The sequence below is a fragment of the Simochromis diagramma genome, unplaced genomic scaffold (assembly GCF_900408965.1).
Source record: "Simochromis diagramma unplaced genomic scaffold, fSimDia1.1 OVJJ01000320.1, whole genome shotgun sequence".
NCBI lineage: Eukaryota > Metazoa > Chordata > Actinopteri > Cichliformes > Cichlidae > Simochromis > Simochromis diagramma.
The window spans coordinates 9,609,745-9,627,565 of record NW_024386773.1 but is presented as its reverse complement, the minus strand read 5'-3'; the positions used below and the strand labels follow the sequence as shown (position 1 = coordinate 9,627,565).

Here is a 17,821-nt window from a genome sequence, read left to right as displayed (position 1 = left end):
AAGTTTCCTTGCTACTAAATATTCCACAGTCCACTGTTAGTGGTATTATAACAAAGTAAAAGCAACTGGGAATGACAGCAACACAGTCGCGAAGTGATGGGCCACATAAAACCACAAAGTGGGGTGGCTGGATGATGAGGAATTTAAGATGCAGGGGTCACCAGTTTTCTGCAGAATCAGTCACTACAGACCTCCAAACTTCATGTAGCCTATTAGAAAATATTATAAACATTTCTAAAGCTGTGACATGTACTAAACCCTTCACAAATACCTCTAAGGCAAAGATAGAAGGTTACAGTGATCCCCAAACTCTTTGCCTTCTTGGGGCATTGAGTTTGGGACGGTCTCAGTGACTGGACATGAGACAAAGTCCATTATTATTGATCCAGATTCCATCCAGCAAGGCCACTGAGACACAGAAAACATACTTTTCTTCCTAGAGTCTGTAAACAAAAAAATAAAGTAGATTAAAAAATCTATAAGTAATTACGCATCCCTTTACAAAACATTCCACTTCTGTTCATTAAAGTTATCGTTAGTATGATTTCAGATTCAATTTTAATTACAACAGTAGTTATGCACATTAAAAAAATTTTTCTCAGTGCTCAATCCATTATCCACATCTCCATTGAAGAAAAGCTATTAAAGCTATTCTATATTTAATCTATAAAACAGCATTAAACATAGTATTTAAAAAAAATAAAACAGTTAATCAAAGTTAGGTCCATGATTTGTAGGGAAAAAAAGAGTATAAGCAGCTTTTGCCAATGTACACAACTACAGAGGATTTTAAAATCAAACAATCAATACGACCAAAGCACAGATTTTCAGCTTTAATTCAGGGAGTTTCAACAAAAATAATTTACTAACTTTTTAGGAATTATAGCCATCTTTACACCAAGTTCTCTATCTTCAGGGGAATAGGAGAAACCAACTAATAATTTTAATTCAGATTGTGTTTACTCTCTTGAAATACTCAGCTTAAGCAAGTAAACACACTCTGAGCAGAGCAACCTTTAGCTGCTGCTGTTTCGTTGGGGTTTTTCTGCATTCAGTTTTGTAGTTAATCAATAAAAATCGTGCTCTGTGGGTTTGACATGGTCACTAAGGAATAGAGGACATGCAGAAAGTATTCACAGCGTTTCAGTGCTCACATGACATTTTTTCATGTCACGGCTTTATTCTAATATGGATTAAATAAATTTTTCACTTCAAGATGTTACACACAATATCCAATAATGTGAAAAAGTTAGCTTAAAATTCTTGTAAACTTATTAAAAAATAAAAAAAACTAAAATATAACATGTGCATAAGTATTCACAGCTTTTGCTAAATACTTTGTTAAAGCACCTTTGGTAGCAATTAAAGGCTCAAGTCTTTTTGAGTAAGATGCTTCAAGCTTCACACATCTATTTCTGGGCTGTTTCTGCAATTCTTCATTGTAGAACCTCCTAAGATTGGATGAGCTGTATGGATACACAGACATTTTCATATCTTTCTACAGATGTTCAATTCAAGTCTGGGCTCTGGCCGGGCAACTTAAGGACGTTCACGGCGTGGTCTCAAAGCCACTCCTTTGTTATCTTGGCAAGATGAACATTTGACCCAGTCCAAGCTCCAGAGCATTCTGGAGAAGGTTACCAGCAAGGATGTCTCTGTACATAGCTGAAGTCATCTTCCCTTCGACCCTGACCAGTCTCCCAGTTCCTGCCTCTGAATTTATTTATAATTGAATTTAACTGAATTCATTTCAATTTAATTCAGTTTCATTATGTACAAGCACTAAGCACAGCAACAGTGGCAAGAATTGTAGGTAAAGACCAAAGGCTCCAACTCGTAACCCCTTTGAAAACACTGAGACAGTGGAAGAAACTCTCTTTAAAGAAAACCAGAACCAGGCACCTTTCACATTTTTCCCAACCTTACTTTTTATTCTAATAAATCACAACAGAGATAAGTTAAATAAAACCATAAACAAATACATTTAATTACTCCCAGGCCATTCACTTGGTTGTTTTCACGTAGCCTTAATGTAAAATTCTGTCCACATTAATTTAGTACTGATATAATATCAATATATTTTATGTTCTCCAGTTATATGATGTAATAATGTATGGCAAAAATGAGCAAATCTTAACAGACATGGTGTTTATGCTTCCACTGATGTGAGTTTTACTGCTGCACTATTCATTTCAGTGTCACTTAACAGTTTACCACATGGTGCGTTCAGGTGGTAAACTGTAATGTCAGATACTAACTTGAGAAGAAGTTGTCTTTGACAACTAACATACATGTAATTGTGCATGTTGAACCGCCTCATCATACAATGCAGTTATATATTCTGTATCTTCACTGTCATGCAGGGCCTTAAACCCTTGATATATTCATCAGCTGACACAGATTCAACATTGCCATCTTGTTTGGAATTGTAAGTGGTGAACTCAAAGCCTTTGGAGGACAAATAGAACACACAAAATACCTGCCAAGTGTTATAACACAGGCAGGAGTAACCTTACCTCTGGTTTCTCAATCACCTTCTTTGCTTTGGAGAGCAGCCAGATGTCATTCACCCAAAATGGGTGTAGAGATGAACTCAAAACAAGTGTCACATGTTGAATTTGTGGGTACACAGATGAGAAGAAGGGGTTTTGGAAGTTTTCTGGCTTGAGGTTCACTCAAAGAAAGTGACATTTAAATAAAAGTCGCTAATAAAGTTGATGATTTCAGTTTTTCATATCGTCTCTGAACGTGGAGGTAGAAAGAAAGATGTTTGGAGAGCTTTCCTGTTTTTCAGAACTGAAGCATATTCTACATTTTCACACATTAAGTTAATTTAAAAAGTTCATAATTTGCTTGATGACAGTCAAACCAATTAGGTCATCTTTATTTCGCTTTATAAGGAATCTTTGTGATGTTCCTTAAGTCGATCCTGAACAACAAGTGTGGATGTCGCTTTATTCTGCTGTGAGGAGGCTGAAACTGTGGCAAAGTAACACTCAAGAGATCCCAGCAGAGCATTGCATTACAATGACTTTAAATTATAGGTTTTATTCATGTCACCTGTTAATACTGTGGCAGAACTGTGTTTATAGAAACGTTAGATGCACAGCTGAAAGACTGGAAATATTTGGAAAAGGCTAGCCTGACTGATCAGGTACAGATTTGTTACCTTTGGACAGATCCAAACTAGAGTTTTTTATCTGTTTATAATCTCTTTTTTGGGGGAACTGAGTACAGCCATGTAGTGTACAGACATGAGAAAAGTTCTTGAAATGCTGAACTTTTTACAGCTCTAGCTTTCAAAGTCTAACTTTGACCTTTAATATGTATGGTGAACTAAGCAACAATTACAATAATAAAAACATCTTTAGATGTTTCTTATCGTTTATATAAAAAGAATGGATTAAGATCATGTTCTCCCCTTTTTTCAGTCTAATCTACACTAACAAGCAGGATCTCTATAACCTATCATCTTTTTTATTTGACTCTCTGCCATCAAACACACAAGCACAGGCCTTTATGAATACAAACCAAGTTTTTAGTAAGATGCAACTGAAATATAATAATGCAAAGTTTTGTTTTTTCAAATAATTAATAATGCAAGAAAATATGTTTAGTATGAACTGAGTGTATATGAGTCAAGTAAATGTTATTTGACCAGATTCCATTAAATGTAATCTTTTATCTTGTACTCATGTGATAAAATTGTGTGGAAAATTTACATGTAATCATATTCAAGGTCAGCATTTTGGGCATAAATATTTTTTGAGTGTGGTGCGTCTGTACAGGCTCTATCAGTTCTTAGGTTTCACATATCACGGCATAACCATCATCAGAAAATGATCTGGTCTTCACCAGGTTCTAAAATTATTTACGTGCCATTATGTATTTGCTGAGGTCTGGATTTTGACCAGACCATTGCAACACCTCAAATCTTTCCCTTTTAAGCCTTTCTGGTTGTAGATTTACAGGTGTGCTTGGAATCATTGTCCTGTTGCATAACTCAGTTTTAGCCAAACTTTACCAGACAGACAGATGACCCTGGATTTCTCTGGTATGCAGAGGAGTTCATAGTCACCTCAATAACTGAAACTGGCTAAAAAAACAAGCCCAAATGGTCACTTCTCCGCCACCGTGCTTAACAGTTGTAGGTGTTTGTAATAATATTCCTATGTTTGTTACTTCCCAGACATGCTGCTGTAAATTCTAACTCTGTACATTAAAAAACAACCATATCAACTTTGGTGTGTTTGTCTAAAGGACATTTTTCCAGGAGTCTTGTCTTTGCAAACCTATACCATGCTACCATGTTCTTTGATAGGAGAGGTTTTCTCCTTTAAAACAAGGCATACATGTTCAGTCTTTTACAGATTTTACTTCCACAAACTTTAATATTTAACATGCTAAACAATCCCTGTCTATAGTAGCTATTGCAATTTTTTTTTCATTACATTAGAGGATTGTACAGTCTGACTGTGGGGGGAATTTAATGGAATATGACGTCCACTCCTGGCAAGACTCACAACTGTCTGGAATCTTTCCACCTGTAGAATATCAGACTTCAAAAATATAAAAATGTTTATCTGCCTTCTTAGACTGATAAACATTAACAATTACTTCCCCAAAGTCATTGATTTATTTGCTCCTTATCATCATGTTAAGAAAGACTTGAATGCTGCAAACCGGCAAACTGCCAAAATTTCTGCTTTTATAGAGTTTTTCACACCTGCTTATTATTAGTTAATCAACTGCATTTACAAGAAGCACCTGGCTGCTTCTTAATTCCAGTGGAAGCAGTAAGGGGTTATTTCTTCATTTTTATTTCTGTCTCATTTTCCCACACTGCTTCAGCAGTTTGGCTTAGTTTTTGTAAAATAACTATTAACATATTGTGATTTATTACATGCTATTCATCTGAGGTTGTATTTAACTCATTTTCAATTTAAAAAAACAGAAAGAAAAAGAAATTTCCCAAACTCTCACGTGAAAACAAAACAGAAAAAAACTAAATAAAACTCTGTTCATTTAGCGTCACCGAAAAGAGAAAAGGAAAAAAAGATTTACAGGCCCCATAAAGGGAAATAAAACAATATTAAGTCCTCATCTGGAACTACAGATTAGAACATTTATGACAACCTGACTGGAGTTTTTTCCACATAAATGAGGTTATATAAAGCAGCAGAGCTATGTTGCTTCAGTAGAGCCAGCAGGGGTCTGTTTTGCTCAGTGAGTTGTTGACTGGTCTTCTGCTGGTTGAATGTACCAGCACAAAAACACCCGTGGGCGTGCATGCCTGTATGTGCTTTTTCTTTTTTTTTTCTAGAAACCCATGGGGCACTTAAAGGTAGGTCATGATTTTTTCTCCTTAAAAAAGCACAGAAACAGGACTGGAACCTTTCTCCACAGGTTAGAGAACAGTGGAAAAATTAATTTGTTGTTGTTTTTTTGTTTTCAGTGGGGGTTTTTTTCCTTATAAAAGAAGAGAAAACATCCCTTTGCCAGTAAAACTCTTTCATATAAATTAACCAGAAAATGTTTTTGTGAAATACAGGAACAAATTCTCGAGATAGTTGTTTTGGATAGTTATTATTGATGCTTGAACATTAAACATGTATTTAATAAAGAAATTATGCTAAGTTTCAACTGATTGCAACTAATTACATATTTTCTTCTTAAAATCTTTATGCAAAAGAAACAACTATAATTGCTGAATTAATTTAGTAGAGGATCCGTATATACCTGAGAAACATTATACAAAATAGAATAAATTAAAATAGCTAAGCAAACCTGTGTTTCACTGTGGGTTGTTTAAGCAAACTTATTATTTCTCTGTTTTTGTTTTCAATGTATAGCACAAGCACAAATACCATTATTTGGAAAAGTAACATTAAACGGTGTATAAATTTTCCATTTATAACATTAGGTAGATTCTGTGTGACTGAATTAAAGATAGTTCAAAGGAAGATTGATTGATTGATTGATTGATTGATTGATTGATTCCATTACATTCATCTGACACATGAGCTTATTAACTACTTTGTGATTCTAAAAATTTGTACAAAAACAATTTGTAACCAATGATACTACAGTTTAAAGACTAACCTATGTTATGTATGCAACAAGTGATATACACATTTTAATTAGTCTCTACACAGATTCCATTATAATAAGATACACAATTCTAATGTAGACATCTCAGCAAAAGAATGTAAACTTTTAGTACTCTAATCATATTTCAGTGATATGCCTTATAATACATTTAGTTACAAAGAAAAATTCAATTGAGGACATCTTTGTAATTATGGATATAATATGGCTATATTTATATTTTCATGGCATAGAGGTGCACGTCATTTTAGGCTGTGAGATGACTAATTTTGATAGATATGTTATACATAAGAAACAAGGTATGGAGAAATAATCTATCAGAAAGCATCTATCAGTGAAAAGATGTTACTGGTTGCAATGTGGGGAATGCAGGATCTGGCATACACATAAAAGGTCATTATATTAGGTACACCTTACTAGTAGCAGGTTGCATCACTTTTACCTTCAGAACTGCCTTAATTGTTCATTACACAGATTCAAAAAGGTGCTGGAGAGATTCCTCTGAGAATTTGATATTTACATGACATTACTTGGCTGACTGTATTTGCCTTAACCAGAGTTGGGTATGTTACTCAAGAAAAGTAATGTATTACACATTACTCATTAGTTTTCTTAAAAGTAATGCAGTACGTTATGAATTACTCACCAGAATAAGTAATTGTTTACACTATTTGTTACATTACTTTCTTGTTACTCTGTAAAATGTCCTGAATTGCACTGTAACATAATTACCAGCTAATAATATAAATCTTAGACTACAGTCTCACATACCAAGACAAATTCTTATACTAATGAGGATATAAATACGATTCTTCTTTTAGTGTTTACATATGAACACAAAGCCAACAACAAAAAGCAAAAGACAAAAACTAGCTCAAACATACTTCAAAGCGATCACCAGGGCTGGACTGGTAATCTGACATACCAGGCATTTTTCAGGCCAGTGAACTTTTGGGCTGATGGACAGGCAGTACAAGCACTGACAGAAGCCTATTCGTTCATTTTCATTACTGACGCTGGATTGTCCAATCAAATCTCTTAATGTGAACAGCCCCTCCCCTTCTGCCGCTGTGGGCTCAGGCTTGTAGAAAAGGTTTAGTGTGGAAGAAGGGGCGTGAAGGTGGAGCTGGAAAACTGAGAAAAAACAATAAAAAGATGATAAAAATAAATGCTGGAAATTAACAAAATTCCTGAATTGTACAAAAACCACATTTTCTGTGTCAAATTAACCAACATGTTAACTGTTGAGGCTGCTGCACCGTGCTGCACCGTGAACAGCAGTATCATCAACAACTAGGCCTCACGGTCGCAGGAGGCTGGTGCTGGTAGCAAGAGCTGTGGAGAAAAGCAGCAGGAGGGACCACAGTCCCAACAGCAGTGTGAGGAAGAGAGGAAGACAGTGAAATTAACATGGTAAGAAAATAGATGGAAGGACATAGCTAGAGAGAAATTCAAGGATTCACTGAAGTGAATGGCTACGAGCCACTGCTAATAACTAAAGTGTAGCTCTCAATTATTGTCATATGCTGCAGTTCAACTAATAACATCTCAGATATACATAATATAACTTCTTCTTTTTTGAGCCATCATGGTGCACTGCCTGGGCAAAAAATGCACTGGCGATCACCACAGTGATTCTACTTTAGTGACATGAACAGTGAATGCAAAGAGCTAAAGTTCTGTTTGCTGTATAATGTGGTTGTTACTGTACTGGATGCAGTTTCCGCTTTACCATCGCATATCCCCACTCCTCAAAAGCTGTATCTCTGATTACAATGGGCCCAGGAAGAAAAATAATAATAATATTGCTTTTTGTTTCCATCTGCCTGGTACAGATAACTGAAGAACCTTTGAAACACAAGTAACAGCATAATTGTAACTTTAATGCAATTACTGAATTTAGAACAGTAATGCATTACATTGCTGCTTTAAACTGGGCTTAATGAGCATTTAAACACATGTACCTAATAACCTGGGTGTACAAAAGGTGTAAAATAATTTGGTTTATATTAAAGACCAAGTATTTGGAAAGTACAAGTATTAAATTGTCAAACACAAGATAAACACAATAACTTCCAGAAGAGAGAACAAACTACAGTCTCCGAAGTAGTTCTACTTCAGTCATCACCTTTGAGTATCTCAAACAAACAGGTTAAGCTGTGTAATTATTAAAAAAAATAAATCGCACACACCCCATATGGAAAAGAAATAGTAAAAACCTATAAAAGACTTGCATAAGATGTGGCCTACTTCATATAGTGAATCATATAAGGCTTATATGATTAATCATGAAAGTGGTCACTTTCTCATTACTTTCATATATTGTTTTAGTAAGTATCCAAAACATACAAGTTTCATATATATAATTTTTCGAGGGATCTTATATCTGTTTTCACTCTTGTATGCTTTTCATACAAGTTTCACACAAGACAGATACAAACTTTATAAGATTTATATATATATATATATATACACACACAAAAACGCACACACACACACACACACACACACACACACACACACACACACACACACACACATATATATATATAATTTTGTATTTATTTTTATTTATTTATTTTATTTTATCTCTTTATTTTATCTCCACAATATCTCAGACTGCCTAAACGTGATATTGATTTGCTCTCATCTTATGTTGAAATGACTTTCTGTAACCAACAATGTCACAACAGAGGGAAACAAATATTTTTTCAGACAAAGTGGCACCAGAGTAAATCAAAGCAATTCTTTAGATATATTGTGCTGTCAACAGGTTTACGTGACTTTTCGTACATTTATCTTCTGACAGAGACCAAATAATGGACAAACAAGTCCTTTGAAGAGCAGTAAAATACTGACCCAAGATGGCTGCTGTCAAATATGATGAAACAGGAGTCACATGCATGCTACTGTACACATGCAACATACCTCACATACTTAGAAATTTCCACTCCCTTTGTTGTTTCCAGTATTTATTGATGTGGGATATATGCACAAGCAACCTACAGATCATCATGTGTTTAGCTTCGACCTCTCACCAGCTCTTACTTCTCATTTTACATGCAAAATTAGTCTCTGTTTGAATTGCAATAATTACATTTAATATATCTAATGAATACACGTTGAGTGTAATTGTTCTGTTACTTTTTAATGTCATTTTAATTCTTAAGTTTAGTAAGTTAGTTTATAGACAAGAAATAAAGCAACATTAATTACCTAACCACTCTTAGAGTTACACCCATCTGGAAGGATCAAAGATAGGTACACAAGTGAGTAAAACTACAGACTGAGATGCTCTTTTTAAACCCTGATTCAGCACTCATTTTGTTGTTTACACTTTAATCCATAGCCAAGAAACAAGAGGCCATTTTGCTTCTTGCCTTACAAATTTCCATTTAAAGCAACTTGCTGCTAACATAGTTACCTGCATATACCAATTTGTCTACAGGTAAGGTTGTGACTTACAGTTTAGCATAAGTTTTGCACATAAAATACTTTTCAATTGATACAGTAATTGGTAGTAATAGTTTCCAATTTCTAAATGCTACAGGAGATACAACCAGTCTTTTTTTTTTTCTTTCATTTGACTCTGGCATGGTTGACATGCCATCTCCAGGACCTCAGTGTTTTAACACTGTGGTGGAGTGTGGTTTGTGGCTCAGCTGCAAGGGATGGATCGAGCAGTGGGTTCGGGGGACGGTACCTCCACAGCTGAGGTCCATCACACAAACCACGCCTTCCCTATTTCAGTAGCTGCTGGGGCCCAGAAGAGATCTCTGAGGGTTGGAGAGGACAGCATTGAGCGGGAGCGTGCTGGAAAGCGTACAGCCTAAAACAAACTGCCATGTCTTATGGTCCTTGTGTCACAAACACATTTAACAGGTCTCACTCAGGTTCATCCCCTCAGCTGGCAGCAGAGCAGTAAATTAAAGTTAATCCAGGCACACCTGGTTCTGTTTTTATCTTCATACCTGTGTGTAATCACATGTGAAAAAAAATATTGACAGCAGTGAGCATGTTCACGTGGCAGCTGATTTGTGGCAGAAGTAAAGACAGTAAAGTTACCATAAGGCCACAAAGAAAGTATGATTGAAATGAACCTGAATTTTCTTTAAATGAAATAATATTTGATTCTGTATAAGATGGTCTGTTACATAACAATCATCTTTTGTGTGACACATATATCAAAGGCTGTTTTTATCCTTTCCTTTTATATCTGGAGCCTGTTTTCTGTGACTGATGTAGATCATGCAGAAAAGTGGCATATTAACCCCTCATCATTCAGGTGTTCAGTAACCTGAGACATATGGCGTGCTCTCAGAAATGAAACACAAAATGACTAGAAGGATACTATACACACAAATATTGGTCTTTCCAGCACAGTTCCTACAATTTTCTGCCAATACTCATCAGTGTTGATTTAAATAATTTGTTCAGTTCTTAGAAAAACTATCAACCGGAAATCCACGTAAAACTGAATTTTACTGTACCGTGCCCAGGATACTCTATTTAGGATTCAAATATTTGGCACCCCCTAATGGTAAACTAGAAAAATAGGCAGACAACTCAAAAGTGTGTTTACACGAACAACAAAGTATCTCCTGAGCATAGAAAAATGCATATTTTGCTTCACTGAGAGGGGAATTAGTTTTCAGTACAGCATGGGAAAACACAAAAAACAATGGGAGGAGTCCTTGTGGTCTTTTGCTAACTGCAGGAGATACTATGTTTTTCCTTTCTGGTCTGAAAAATGACAAATCAAACCACATAGAATTTTTAAAATGTTGGAAGTTGTAATGAACACCAGCTACAGCAGTCAGTGAGTTTCAAACTGCTACCATTACCCATGAAAAGTTGTGCACTAGGTCATCTGTTATTGTTTCATATTCTGCATCACAGTCTATCACAACATATTCTAGATGTAAAACTTGTGTTCACAAAGCATATTAGAAAATGTACTGTATTTACTTCCCAGCACTGTTGTTGGTGCACACATATTTTAAACTCCTAATACTTTCTGGTATAAAAGGAAGTAAATACAGTACAATATCAGTAAATACTGATTTTCATCAAAAGAGCTTCAGTGTTACTTAGATCAATAGTGTCCTCTGCTGTTCACATTCACATCTACAGTACAGGCTGGGGCACAACATACTGAATTTAGATTTGTGATTTAATTTTCAACATTATCAGTCTTAATAATCATGTCTTCATTTCATAAGCAAATATCTCAGTTATTCTGATTACATCAAGGAAAAAAGGTGTAAAACAATGGAAGAGTTTAATGAGAATTTTAAGTCCACTCTGATGCATATAAATTCTCTACGTTTGCCTTTTAAAAGTTAATGGTTTTTATTATTAATATTATTACGACATGTATCTTTGTATCATGTGCTTACAATATGTTGTGTGTACTGTATCTCAGTTATGACATTTTAAAACGTTTCTCCAAATTTTGACAATTAGAAAAACATTTAGACATTATACATCAGACCTTCCTTCTCACATAACAAGAATGACAAATGAGCACAGAGATTGTGAAACATTTCTTTCTTTCTTTTTTAAATGAATACAGCTGAAAGTGGTCAGTACATCTGATTACATTAAATTATTCTAATCATCACTGAAAAGTACACAATGTAAGGATTAACTGTTAAATCTTGGTTCACAGGACTGGAGCTGCTAATTGGAAACCAGGTTTTAGTAACAACATCTTGCTCCTTACTTTCAGATCTGTTCATAGTGCTTTGTCCTAAAGTATATAACAGATTTGGCATTTTTTTCCTAAGTTACACCTGAACAACGTTTTGATTACAGTCAAGTTTAACCATTGCCAAATATTAAACCACTGTTAAAGAGGAGCAAAGCGTGAAAACAACACATTGCTGATGAGTGTTATTTTTGATTTACAAGTATTTTTCCATCCTTATAATCGTGACCCTAGCCAGTGAAATGATCCAATGAGCTGCCTGTGCTTTGATATGAGACTGGACATGGTTAAACCCCACTTTGCTGTACAGGGCCACAGCTGCCATTTGGGTGGAGCTAGTCTCCAACACCACCTTGGAGAAGCCCTGTTCTTTACAGAAGTCAACCGCAGTCTGAGTCAACCTAAAGCCGAGGCCCATCCGTCTATACTGTGGGGAAATGATCATTCTGAACATTTCCCCATACTTTTCCGTCCCACTGTGTTTAGCTACCACAGCCACCATACCAACAACCTGGGCTCTCGCTCCAGCCTCAGCCTCAGCCACCCAGAAACAGTCATCAGGTCTGCTGAGGAAATTCCCAGGGATGTCCTGCATGTCGGTGCGAAGTCTCACCCTGACAAAGCTGGCATATACTTCATGACAGCAGTAGTAGATGAGACCTACCCAAGCTGCTGGGAACAGTACAGCCCCAAACACAGAGCCAAGGAGATAACCAACAACACACAGAGTCAGGGGTGATGGTGAGGTAAAGGGGACTGGTCATGGCGTTATAGAAACATGGACGGATATGCTCCAAGATGCCAGTACTGAAGAGGGTGAGCACTGTGTCCTTGTCTGCAGGACGGTACCGACGGATCACCAGCTGCATGACGAAAGTAACTACAAGGAAAATCATAAAACAGTGAGAAATGCTGTTATTAATTACACTAAATTACTAGTTTCCTTTTTCATAATTTAATTTGATTTCATAAAAAAAAATTTTAATGTGTAGAACTTTTTATTGTCGTGTTTAAAAGGCAGAGGAAATGGCCAGACAGCTTTCAGCAGATAGGATAGAAACAATAATTCAAATAACCACTTGTTACAACGAAGTTATATAGACGAGCATTTTTAAACATACTCGGCTATGAACAGAAAGCTGAGACTAAAGCGTCAGCAAAATTGGACAACACAATACTAGAAAAATGTTGCCTGGTCTAATGAATGTGTTTTCTTGCCACACTTTGGGCCCTTAGCACTGGCTGAGCATCTTTTAAATGTCACAGCCTACCTGAGTGTCATTGCTGACTCTTCAGTAGCTGGGCCCACGTCCTCATTTTAGGTTTGACAGCGTTTTAGTAGGTAAAGGTGAATGCTTGGACATTAATTGAGGTGCGGTTTGGGGAAGGCCTCAAAGAGGACTGGTGATGGCTCCCGGGCCTGGCAGATCCCCGTGTACTAAATAGGAGTGAATAAGTTAAAGAATTGAGAACAAGGAGGGAGGGAGGGTGGGTGGGCCACGTGAACGAGAATGAACAGTTTGCAGAACTGGGGGAACCTATATAGATGACAACTGGAAGGAGCGTGTTTGGAGGCGTGGTCCCGCTCCTGAAATTCCAATACATAATCTCCAATACTTGGGTAGTATTTATCACCACAGTGTACCAGTGCATCCTTTGATGGCAGCTTTCATCAGGATAAAGCACAATGTCATAAAACTCAAATAATCTCAAAGTGGTTAACAGTGAGTTCACTGTACTGAAATTGCCTCCACACTCACCGGGTCTCAATCCAACAGAGCACCTTTGGGATGTGGAAAGTTACATCCTAGATGTGCAGCTAACAAATCTGCATCAGAACTCTGTGATGCTATCATGTCAACGTGGACCAAAATCTCTTGAGAATATTTCCCACACCTCATTGAATCTATGCCATGATGAATTAAGGCAGTTCTGAATGCAAATGCCAAACTGACCAAGTATTAGCAAGATGTACCTAATAAAGTGGCTGGTGAATGTAATCTGCAGATTGGTTCGTAGTGAAGATGAGCAGTAGTTTCAGTTTTCAACTAAATAGCTGAAAGTCAGGTGTACCTGCTCAAAAATGTTCATTTTTCCTTTTAACAAGACAACAATCTGATACATCTCCATCTTTGCTTTGATTTAAAATACTTCTCCACCACAGAACGTACTCGTTATTTTACAGTCTTTGCACTTTTAAATGCACGCGGCACGCAATAAGGACGAGCTAACGTGATGGTTTAATGGTATGTCATTACGTCATGGATATAATGGTATCAAATGTGTCTAAATGCTAGAAAACCCGTTACACAGTGTCTGCACACACGATCACACTCACGTTACACCAAACTCAACTCATTCAGCAACAGCACAGGCCTGTTCGTGCACCACCAACAGCTCTCTAACAGACCTTATCCAACTTAATAAAAAAAACAACACAAGAAACGATTATATGAGTTGCTGTGTAACAAATTTGTCTGCTAGTCAGATTACAATCGCACAATTACCTCTGGCTTACGTTAGTGAACTTGCACAAGTTGATACTTCACGGAGAAGAGTTCACACGAAACAATGAAGAAGCGCAGCAACACCGTGAATCAGCTCAACTTCTAGACTGGTTAATAAAACACAAAAGCAGCACAAAAGCTTGACTCTCAAAGCCCATGTAATACTTCGATGGGATGATTCGGTTCAAAGTACAGCTGTAAAAGTGTTAAACATCATCTACTGTTACACAAAAATGTTACACAAAGTCAACCATGCAGAACGTTTTCCTGCAGAAATCACAACCTTCCAACAACCTGCGGGGCCAAAAAACGAAGGCAACGCGGAAGTGTCAAAAATCGCAAAAGCGGAATTTATGGTTCAGCGGGAGTAGCGCGTTTGCAGTCTATCTGGGGGCTGGCCAGTTTATCTGCAGAGAGCATGTGAACGCTGGCGACTGTGTGAACAACTCGCAATCAATATTTCTGTGAGTTACCATCAACAAACTGAAATACAGCTCATGGCTGTCATCAACAGGTTTATGTGACTTTTCGTACATTTATCTTCTGACAGAGACCAAATAATGGACAAACAAGTCCTTTGAAGAGCGGTAAAATACTGACCGAAGATGGCTGCTGTCAAATATGATGAAACAGGAGTCACATGCATGCTACTGTACACATGCAACATACCTCACATACTTAGAAATTTCCACTCCCTTTGTTGTTTCCAGTATTTATTGATGTGGGATATATGCACAAGCAACCTACAGATCATCATGTGTTTAGCTTCGACCTCTCACCAGCTCTTACTTCTCATTTTACATGCAAAATTAGTCTCTGTTTGAATTGCAATAATTACATTTAATATATCTAATGAATACACGTTGAGTGTAATTGTTCTGTTACTTTTTAATGTCATTTTAATTCTTAAGTTTAGTAAGTTAGTTTATAGACAAAAAATAAAGCAACATTAATTACCTAACCACTCTTAGAGTTACACCCATCTGGAAGGATCAAAGATAGGTACACAAGTGAGTAAAACTACAGACTGAGATGCTCTTTTTAAACCCTGATTCAGCACTCGTTTTGTTGTTTACAGTTTAATCCATAGCCAAGAAACAAGAGGCCATTTTGCTTCTTGCCTTACAAATTTCCATTTAAAGCATCTTGCTGCTAACATAGTTACCTGCATATACCAATTTGTCTACAGGTAAGGTTGTGACTTACAGTTTAGCATAAGTTTTGCACATAAAATACTTTTCAATTGATACGGTAATTGGTAGTAATAGTTCCCAATTTCTAAATGCTACAGGAGATACAACCAGTCTTTTTTTTTTCTTCTTTCATTTGACTCTGGCAAGGATGACATGCCATCTCCAGGACCTCAGTGTTTTAACACTGTGGTGGAGTGTGGTTTGTGGCTCAGCTGCAAGGGATGGATCGAGCAGTGGGTTCGGGGGACGGTACCTCCACAGCAGAGGTCCATCACACAAACCACGCCTTCCCTGTTTCAGTAGCTGCTGGGGCCCAGAAGAGATCTCTGAGGGTTGGAGAGGACAGCATTGAGCGGGAGCGCGCTGGAAAGCGTACAGCCTAAAACAAACTGCCATGTCTTATGGTCCATGTGTCACAAACACATTTAACAGGTCTCACTCAGGTTCATCCCCTCAGCTGGCAGCAGAGCAGTGAATTAAAGTTAATCCAGGCACACCTGGTTCTGTTTTTATCTTCATACCTGTGTGTAATCACATGTGAAAAAAAATATTGACAGCAGTGAGCATGTTCACGTGGCAGCTGATTTGTGGCAGAAGTGAAGACAGTAAAGTTACCATAAGGCCACAAAGAAAGTATGATTGAAATGAACCTGAATTTTCTTTAAATGAAATAATATTTTATTCTGTATAAGATGGTCTGTTACATAACAATCATCTTTTGTGTGACACATATATCAAAGGCTGTTTTTATCCTTTCCTTTTATATCTGGAGCCTGTTTTCTGTGACTGATGTAGATCATGCAGAAAAGTGGCATATTATCCCCTCATCATTCAGGTGTTCAGTAACCTGAGACATATGGCGTGCTCTCAGAAATGAAACACAAAATGACTAGAAGAATACTATACACACAAATATTGGTCTTTCCAGCACAGTTCCTACAATTTTCTGCCAATACTCATCAGTGTTGATTTAAATAATTTGTTCAGTTCTTAGAAAAACTATCAACCCGAAATCCACGTAAAACTGAATTTTACTGTACCGTGCCCAGGATACTCTATTTAGGATTCAAATATTTGGCACCCCCTAATGGTAAACTAGAAAAATAGGCAGACAACTCAAAAGTGTGTTTACACGAACAACAAAGTATCTCCTGAGCATAGAAAAATAAGATAAGATAAGATAAGATAACCTTTATTAGTCCCACACGTGGGAAATTTGTTTTGTCACAGCAGGAAGTGGACAGTGCAAAAGTTATGAGGCAAAAATTTGAATACAATAAGAATAAATACAGTACACAACTGTACAGAATAGAATAAAATACTATATACAGTAGAATAAAATAAAATAAATATACAATAAGATAAAAATAGAATACAAATACAAATACTATATACAACTGAGTAAAAATACAACGATGACAGAAAGGATTATTGCACTTAGTATTATTGCATACGTATGGATGTGTGTGCTTGATCAGTTAAAGTCTTTATTATGGAGTCTGACAGCAGTGGGGAGGAAAGACCTGCGAAATCTCTCCGTCCCACACCGTGGGTGCCGCAGTCTCCCACTGAAGGAGCTGCTCAGTGCTGTCACAGTCTGCTGCATGGGGTGGGAGATGTTGTCCAACAGGGATGACAGCTTAGCCGCCGTTCTCCTGTCACTCACCACCTCCACTGGGTCCAGAGGGCATCCTAGAACAGAGCTGGCCCTTCGGATCACCCTGTTCAGTCTCTTCCTGTCCCCAGCAGAGATGCTGCCGCCCCAGCAGACCACGCCATAAAAGATAGCAGAAGCCACAACAGAGTCATAGAAGGTCTTCAGGAGTGGGCCCTCCACTCCAAACGACCTGAGTCTCCGCAGCAGGTACAGCCTGCTCTGCCCTTTCCTGTAGAGGGCGTCTGAGTTATGAGTCCAGTCCAGTCTATTGTTCAGATGAACACCAAGGTACCTGTAGCTGTCCACAGCCTCAATGTCCATACCTTGGATGTTCAGTGGTTGCAGTGGAGAATGCTTGTGCCTGCAGAAGTCTACCACCAGTTCCTTGGTTTTACTGGCGTTGATCTGGAGGTAGTTCAGCTGGCACCAGTCCACAAAGTCTTGGGTCAGACCTCTGTACTCCTTGTCGTCCCCATCAGTGATGAGGCCGACTATTGCAGAGTCATCAGAGAACTTCTGCAGGAAGCACTGGGTGGAATTGTGGGAGAAGTCTGCAGTGTAGATGGTGAAGAGGAACGGAGCCAGAACCGTTCCCTGTGGGGCCCCCGTACTGCAGACGACCCTGTCCGACACACAGCCCTGAGTC

General features: G+C 37.5%; 1 protein-coding gene across 1 annotated transcript; it reads right to left on the bottom strand.

Moving 5' to 3' along the window:
* Positions 1 to 11,560: 11,560 nt before the first annotated feature.
* LOC120718657 (N-acetyltransferase 8-like) lies at positions 11,561 to 16,684 on the bottom strand. The gene is given in 3 exon segments (XM_040007253.1): positions 11,561 to 12,551; positions 12,553 to 12,698; positions 14,326 to 16,684. Coding segments are annotated over 2 exon segments (672 nt in total). The 5' UTR covers positions 12,688 to 12,698; positions 14,326 to 16,684; the 3' UTR covers positions 11,561 to 12,014.
* Between the last annotated feature and the right edge of the window lie 1,137 nt (positions 16,685 to 17,821).